The sequence below is a fragment of the Propithecus coquereli genome, unplaced genomic scaffold (assembly GCF_000956105.1).
Source record: "Propithecus coquereli isolate 6110/MARCELLA unplaced genomic scaffold, Pcoq_1.0 Scaffold85, whole genome shotgun sequence".
Taxonomy (NCBI): domain Eukaryota; kingdom Metazoa; phylum Chordata; class Mammalia; order Primates; family Indriidae; genus Propithecus; species Propithecus coquereli.
Genome location: NW_012154729.1, coordinates 8,874,348 through 8,882,674, shown reverse-complemented (window position 1 = coordinate 8,882,674; position 8,327 = coordinate 8,874,348). Strand labels below are relative to the sequence as shown.

Genomic DNA, 8,327 nt, shown 5'->3' with positions numbered 1-8,327 from the left:
ATGTTATAATTAAGAGTAAATTGTTTTATGTCTTAGAAGGATAGAGAAAGAAAGAGGAGAAGATATAGGTCTCATATAATTCTGGTTCAAATTACAAGCTAAATTGCAATAAAGTCAACAAAACAATTTGGCCAACATCAATGGACAATTCACATTCACCTTTTCAAGCCCCCAAGCTCTAGAAAATCCCATTTCAAAACTGCTCTGATAAATTAGAGTTAGGGACTAAAACAGTCATCGCATCTCCAGAAGGCCTCACATTTTCCCATGGAGTAATTACTTAATTTTAATTTCACAGTTTTTACTTCTTAGTTTTGAAATTACTGTTAAAAATTTTGATGCTGTTTAACTTTGCCAAAACTATTTCTTAGATGAAAAAAAAGTCACAAATTTTAGTTAAAAGAAGTTTGTTTTACATTAAATATTGTTCATATAATAAGATGACAAAGGACTATTGTCTTTCAACTCTGTAGCTGCTTTCTGCTCGTTAAAAGCTCTGGCAGGATAGACCTGAAGACAACATTAGTCTTTGACATAGATAAGCACTAACATTGAACATCCTCAAGTGCATTGCATTTTTTCTTTATTGTAATAATTCAAGCTTCATTCTCAGATCACTAGAGGACATAAAACAAAGAATAAAATACATTTCCTTTAGAAGGATTGAATTTGCCCACTTCTCCTTCCTTGCTTTCTTTCTACCTTGCCTCATCTTTACTTCACATAATCATCATATAATCAAAGCACGTATGAGCTGCTACTACGAGCCAGGTATCCCACACATATAATAAAATCTCAATGACTGTGATTTTTCTAAAGGTGCCAAGGTGCTCAATAGCTTGCCAAGATCATAAAGTAAGCAGGAGTTAAACAGTAGTTGAAGATATGAATGGAATTAGTTTTCTTTAAAGGCAAGTGGATTTCTCTCCCTTTTAAGCAGTGCATTTTCATCTTAGAAACCATCTGACTAAAATTTTTACAATATGTTTAAACATGCATCTTTGAAACAATAAAGATTAAAAATGCCTTGGCTGAGGCCACTGCTCATTGGAACTTAGTTCTCTTAGTTAAACATGGTTTCTAAAAACAAATCATTCTTACAATCTTAGCTACTTGCTTAGTATATAACAGCCCTAAACCTAAGTGTAATAAAGGAATGACGTACACTTTGGACTCTTAGAAAAAAGATAGCATATGTAGAAAACATTCTCATCTAAAAACAGAACAATAACAACAACAAAGCTATATCATAAGACTCCCAAGTCAGGGAACTTGATGTTTCCTATGACTACATTTTTTTTTTTTTTTTACTTGTGAGCAATAGGCTTGTGCCTTTCCCATGATAGAGAATTGGAAAACTAACCCAATGCTTTCATCAGGGTCAAGCTTTATGAAATATTTTTCACAGAAACAAATCGAAACTATGTTTATGAAAAAAATAAAACATCAGTAAAGTGACTAGCCAACTCTTCCCTCCTTAAAATCAACAACCCTTCATTTTTGATAATTTATATAGTGGGAGTAATAACACATCCTTTTAACCTTGTTCTCAGAGGCAAAGTGAAATTTAACTTGCATCACATTTTCTTGGGAATTTGGCCATTTCAATAATTTCAGAAAAGTTTATTCCAAATACATCCTACTATATCCATCAAATGATGATTTCTTTGTTCTGATTTTTTTCAACCCCATTATTTTCCTACGCAAAATAATAATGTAGACAATAATCATTTTTAGCTGCTTATAAAAGTTTCTAAAAAATTTGAAGCAATCCAATCTCTCTTATTGTGAATACATCATTAAAAAAGGAATAGTCATCACCACTAAAATATAAGATTCACAAGAACAGGGGTTCGCTCATCCCTTCCTCTCGAGGGCCTAGAACAGAACTGACCCATAGTAGGCTCTCAGTATATTTGCTAGATGAGTGAACAAATTAAGCCAGTGGAGTTATCCTGTAGCCTTTTGAAAGTCTTTATACACACCTTTTATTCGGGTTTTAAATGGCTATAGAATAAATGTCAGCATTGAAGAAGCTATCTCACTCTTTGTTTTTTAGTTGTTATTATTGAATATGTTTTATGTTTTTCTGGGTTTCTGCATGTAGTTTATTCCATTCATAGAAGCTGGTGGCATTTTTTTTCCCTGCAAAATACTGCTAGAAAACATGTTCTGAGTAAACACAGGGCTTCTGAAAGACATACCTTACTATGCTATGGGATTTCTTCCATAAGGAAATACACCATGGCAGAATCATACTATAAGGATATTTTTTTCTTTTTTCTTTTCAATAAGAAAATATACCAAAAGAAAAGAGGAATGTGAATCAGCTGTTGTGTAAACTAAGTTCATTACCCTCTTGCCCAGCCACTGGGGCTTCAAACTTTCTGGAGACTTATCTTCTAAGTATATTGCTCTTGGAATTTCCAGACCAAATTTTTCTTAAAAGATGATAAATCATACTGTCTTTAAAGTGTTAGGCTTAAGATATATGCACCAAGATTATACTGAATATTTACACCATACCTCACTTGTAAATATTTTCCTTTGAAATTTTCTGAAGACTCTAAACAGCTGGATTACAAAATGCCAAAGGTAAAAGCAAAACTAAGACCCAGAGATTAAAGCTGTATTTTGGTACTTGAAAGATAAGGTTTTGTTGTAAAATTTTACTTGTTTTGCTTTTGATAACTGCATACTTTACGATTTAGTAATGTTAAAATCTGTTATCTGTGCTAAGTCAAGAGTGGAGAGATTGTCCAGGTTTTCTTAATATCTAAGATTTTACAAAAGCAAATCATAGAATATAAGAAAGACATCATTTTGTTCAAAATTTTATTTTGTAGAAGGAGGGCCATGAAGCTCAGAAAGATTTATAAAATTGATTTGTCTAAGATTGCAAAGTGTTGGAGCCCTGACTGAAAGAAAAGAAAAAGAAAGAAAGAAAGAGAGAGAAAGAAAGAAAGAAAGAAAGAAAGAAAGAAAGAAGGAAGGAAGAGAGAAAGAGTCTCCTAACTTCAAAGCTACTTCTCTTTCTTCCTGTTCTGCTTCCTTTGCTCCTCATTAGGTGGCACTGTCTCTCATATTTGGAATTGCAGAGATTAAAAGCTGAAAATGCTAAACTCTCAGAGACGCCATTCGCATGAATTAAACAAATAAGGTAGGTGAAGGAAGCCTGCATCCCACTCACCCAAATCAGAACACTGGACAACTCGAAGATGGCATTGGCAGCGGAAGGGACACACTGGTCCCAGGGGCTCTAATTCGGGAAGTTCAGGAGCGTGCTCTTCCGGGCCTATCCCAGAAGCCTCATCTTCTAGCATAAAGTCAAATAAGCCTCTCTGTTGAAACGGTCCGGCCCAGGAAACTTGTGCAAGCAGGAGGAAGATGATAGTGGCCTTCATGATTTATCTCATGTATTTTCACAACCAGGGTACCTGGGAAACAAATGAAAGGTTTAAGAAAAGTAGCATTGCCTAGTCTGCATGTTATTATTTGTATAATGCCCCACAGTGGGCATTTGGGTGAACACAGAGAAAAGAGCAAAAAATAATATTTAATTTCTTAGTAAGAAGCAGAGCATTAAAAATGTATTTGCAACAGTGATAAGGTACATTAAGCAACATTTGCACAACTATTTACTTACCAAGAGAAATTTGAATAATTATTTAAATCTGCTTATTTGAAGTTTGGGTCTGAATTGAGATAATATACTGTATATTCAAATCATTTGCAAAATTGTCGTGATAATAAATCATATGGACTTTTGAATGCTGACTTAACACATGCCATACTGTGGTCAAATAAAATGTTGCCTATACATGAGAGATCTCCAATTTTGCATCTTATCTCAGGAGGCTAATCTCGTCTCTCCATGCTACTACATTTATCTTGGTCCAGGCCCTTCTCACCACTCCCTGAACTATTGCAAGAGCTTCTAACCCATTTCTGCCTTGAATATTTCCTCTACTCCAGGCCATCTTCCACTTTGCTGCCTGAGTCATCTTTTTAAAATTAAATTTCATCTTATTAATTTCTACTGCAAACCACTTGTTGACTTTCCACGGCTTGCCAATGATGGCCACATCCTCTGTGCTGTATGTAAGACCATTCTTAATTTGGTGCCAACTGATAGTTCTAGCCACATTTTTCTCCATTTTCCCTCCGCTGCCAGTCCTCACCTCAACACGGACACTCCAAGCTACTTGCCATTTAGATTACCTACCTCGTAAGAGCGTTGTAAAGATGGAACGAGATAATAGGCTTCCCTTCTGTGTTCCCTGGCTCATCCAGGCAGGATGTTGCTTCCTTCCTCTTCTCTGCTCCCAAACCACGTTGCTCTTACCTCTTTTAAAGAACTTATCACATAATATTGCAATTTGTTTTGCGTGCTTGGTCTGTCCCCCCCACTAGACGATGTGCTCCTTCAGGGCGTGTCCTATTATTCCTTGTTCTGTACCCGGGCCTTGCACAATATTTTGCACACAAATGACTCAATTGACCATCATTTTATTAACAATATAATTTATTCAATTTGTTCCAAGCAACCAATCTGTCTGATTTTTTAGAAATCAAAATTATCTTTTTTTTTCAATATCAAATTTCTGGTATAAGAAAGTTATCAAATTGAAAACGTCTACTTGTATAGTAAGATTCACTTTTAGAAATAAATCTATTGTCTAGTTTCCCCAACTGATTATTTTCCATAAGCTAGTAAACACATATAGAAATCCCTAACTGGTTTTTATTTGATTTATGTTATCTGGTTTTACCAACAGGACATTTTGTAAAACAAACAAACAAACAAACAAAAAGTACAGCTTTGACAAATCTATACAATATTTATCCATTCATTCAACAAGCACTTATAGATGTATGCATCTATGTTGTTAAATTGACTAAAGTGAACTACATAAATCTGAATAAAAAATGCATACATGATTGTATAGAAAAAGAGCAACCAATTTTTAAGATACCATATTTTAAAATTCCATTGACACTATTCTAAGTATTCTCAAAATATATCATAGCTATTACCATTAGTCTTATTTCCTCTACCTCGTATTGTACACTTCTAAGAATCCATATTCAAGCCGTATGTTCATAAGTAGCATTAAAGGGTTGTTTTGAGTCATTATCCAATTGTAACACAAGCAAAAAACAAAAACAGAAAACAGAAAGAAAAGAAATTTTTGTATGCCTTAATGTATATTCTGGAAATCTAAGCAAAAGCCTAGATTTACTAGAGAGGAAATAAATAATTTGCAATTTCTCAGGCTCTTGTTCTTAGTTTGTATTTACTACTGAAGTATATCTAAGGTAGCACACATACAATACAGGCTTGTGCATTTTCATTTTTAAAAAGGACCATAAAGATTATTATTGACACTGTCACTTTAAGTTCAGTATCCAGTTTTCTCTAGGAGCCCCCTCCCACTCAGTTACTGAGTTTCCCTTTAAGAGGAGACTCTATTCTTTTGGCAGCCTGTTCACTTGGATTGTAGCTAAGGGAGTGGTTTTCTATCTGTTTCACATTAAAATGCAATGTTTATGGTTTACCACAAGCTTGCTAGCCTTGCATATTTAATGTCTTACAATTTTAGAAGGAAAACAAAGCAAAGTAATTGCAGATTTAATAAATAGCAAGGAGAGTTAATGCAGATGTCTCTTTGTAATCTTTCCTCCAGAGGAGAAAATGTCTGGTTGTTTCACTAACAACCCAAAAGAGGAAATGTTGAGCATTAGCTCAGAGGAATAGTATCATCATTTATATTTGTTTACTCTTGTTAAAATGGTGCAAATTCTCCACGTGATATTCTCTTTGATTGGAGCTGAATACAAATAGGCAGCTTATAGCTTCAATTACTTATTTTTATTTCACTTTCATTTGCTTGTGTGTGTGTGTGTGTGTGTGTGTGTGTGCGTGTGTGTGTGTGTGTGTGTGCATTTTAACCCTGAATGCCCCAGGAAAGAATATCAGCACGTCCAAAAATTTTATGTAAATGCATCCGTGAAAAAGTTCTTTTAAATTAGTGTCATGATACTTAAAGACCCAGCATCTTAAAGATCTAGCATCTTAAAGACCCAGAATCTTAAAACAATTAATATGAGCTGTTGATACAGATAATTTCCTTAATCATTTCCTTCTTCCTTAATAAATAAGAAATATAAACAGCAAAGAGCAGTTACCCATGTAGAAACCAAAGAGACTGTTATTGAGATGATATGCTTTTTAAATTTTACTGAAACTGTTTTAAGTATTCTCAAAATGTACGACACTTTCCAAGATATTAATTGCTAATATAATGTCTCTATTTTACTAAAACTAGTTGCCATAGTTTATAAATGTTTTATCAAAAATAATAATTTCTGACTTCCAAAACTATTTCAATCCATTAAATTAACTAAGTCATTTAGATCAACATTAGTGTAAAAATATCACTTAAGCCTTTGGTTTGATTTTCAAAGTCAAAATTTAACTCTCAGGAGATAAATGAAAGTATACATGCAGAGCAAAATTAAAATCTCCTAGCACTAGATGAATTAAAGGCTTCAACAATAATAGAAATTAAAAAATGAACAATAAAAGTGGCGTTTGTCCATATACAAAGGCTACTATAGAAGGCATTTGGCTCTTTTTCTGGTAAAAACAGCAAGAGGGAAAAAAAAAGCCACAGGTATTTATATCACTGGGAGCCCACTTAACCAGTGGTCATCGTGTTACCCTGTTTTAAAATTGGAAAATTAACCCACACCCTCATTTTATAGTGAATGTTATCTTACAATAAAATTTCATGTGTATTGAAAATACTGACAGGGACACTTTACATTTAAGGAATTATACAGTTGTGAGAATATCTTAGGTCTTTAATAGCACAAATATTTTCAATGTTTATTTTTGCCCCTCTGGTCATAATTTCTATTCATTTCTGAGTTTGCAAAAATATACATTACAGTTAATCACCAGAGTTCACTTCTCTGGGGATTTAAAAGTTCTCAAAGTATACAAGAATTCAGGAGGGGAATAAATCCTTAAGTATATAGTCCAACTACAAATAGTATGCTAGTTTAGAATACTTTTCTGTTAACACTTCCTAAAGAGCTAAACATTGCATTAGTAAAATACAAAAACATTAACAGATAGTCACAGTTTTTTTTTTAATAAGCATCTTTGCAAGAACAGAAGAGAAAGAACTGAAACAATGCATTCAATCATTTTACAAAATATTTAACTTCTGTTTTCAAGCAATATTTGTTTAAAATGTTGCATAAAGGTTACTAAAAGTTTAGCACGATTTTTTTTTTTCTTTTCTTTTTCTCAACAAATAATTCCTTTTGCTCTCAATTTGACCAAAGTTTTATTAGTCTGTAGCAGAGTTCAGGACAATTATTGAAAACCATACCTTTTAATCCGGGGATTTGCCACAGGAGCACTCAAAGCTGAGATGTAATTATACTAAATATTCAGCCCAAGCAAAAGAGTTTGCAGGTGTGGAAAGGAGGAGGGGGTAGGTGCTGCTCTGTGACTGTCACTAGGTTGAAAATCTCCTGCTTCTACTCCATAGCACGGTTAAAAAATAAGGTTTCCCTCAATGAACACAATCCGGCTGACACCCACATTAGATCATATGGTAATGATATGTCTCTTGTATTGAAGCCAGAAACTTTATCGGCCTTTTTTTCTCCCCATTTGCTTTATTCCTTTTGCATCTGCTTAAGATTCTAAACTGCTTATGTAGTACAGTGGAGCAACTTGAGTCGAAATTTGTCTTATTGCCGATTCATTTCCCTAAAATATTGTAACTAAAGGGTTTGTCTCCCCACCCCCAACACCATTCCAATATTCACCCTTTCTAGCCTTGTTTATAGGTAACATTTATTACACTTCTGAAATGACAATCTTTCTTGCTTTCTGGGTGTGTATCTCCAGAAAAAATGAAATTAATTTTGTAGTTGTTTTATATGTGGTCTACAAAAATAAATAAATAGCCTTATTTTTAAATACTCATTCGGATTCTTACTTGCCTTGGAATGTTTGTGCAAATTCAAGCACGATGCTATGGAGTTTTTCTATAGTGTCCTGGAAGAAAGCCATGCTTTTATATGAAAAGTAAGTCATTTGTTACTTTCGTTACTTATGGTTTAAAATATTTCTTGTTATCCATCAGTTTTTTAATAAAACACATAGAAACTGGAAGTTGGTCACAATATTGTTTAGTCTGTATATAAACAATTTGATATTCACAGACTATAATTTTATGGAATCCAGAGCTTTGAAAAAGTAATAGATTCTACAGCTCTTTCCAAATTTCGTTAAATGGAAAAAA

At 33.6% G+C, this 8,327-nt stretch overlaps 1 protein-coding gene across 1 annotated transcript in view; it reads right to left on the bottom strand.

Annotated features, from left to right (window-relative positions):
- The window catches only part of DCN (decorin), a 46,960-nt gene extending 39,226 nt beyond the window's left edge, over nt 1-7,734 (bottom strand). Inside the window, exons 1-2 of the mRNA XM_012664014.1 lie at nt 7,404-7,734; nt 3,191-3,437 (exon numbers count right to left, since the gene is read on the bottom strand). Coding sequence (XP_012519468.1) covers nt 3,191-3,404 — 214 coding nt within the window. The 5' untranslated portion in view covers nt 3,405-3,437; nt 7,404-7,734. The remainder of the gene's footprint in view (nt 1-3,190; nt 3,438-7,403) is intronic.
- Between the last annotated feature and the right edge of the window lie 593 nt (nt 7,735-8,327).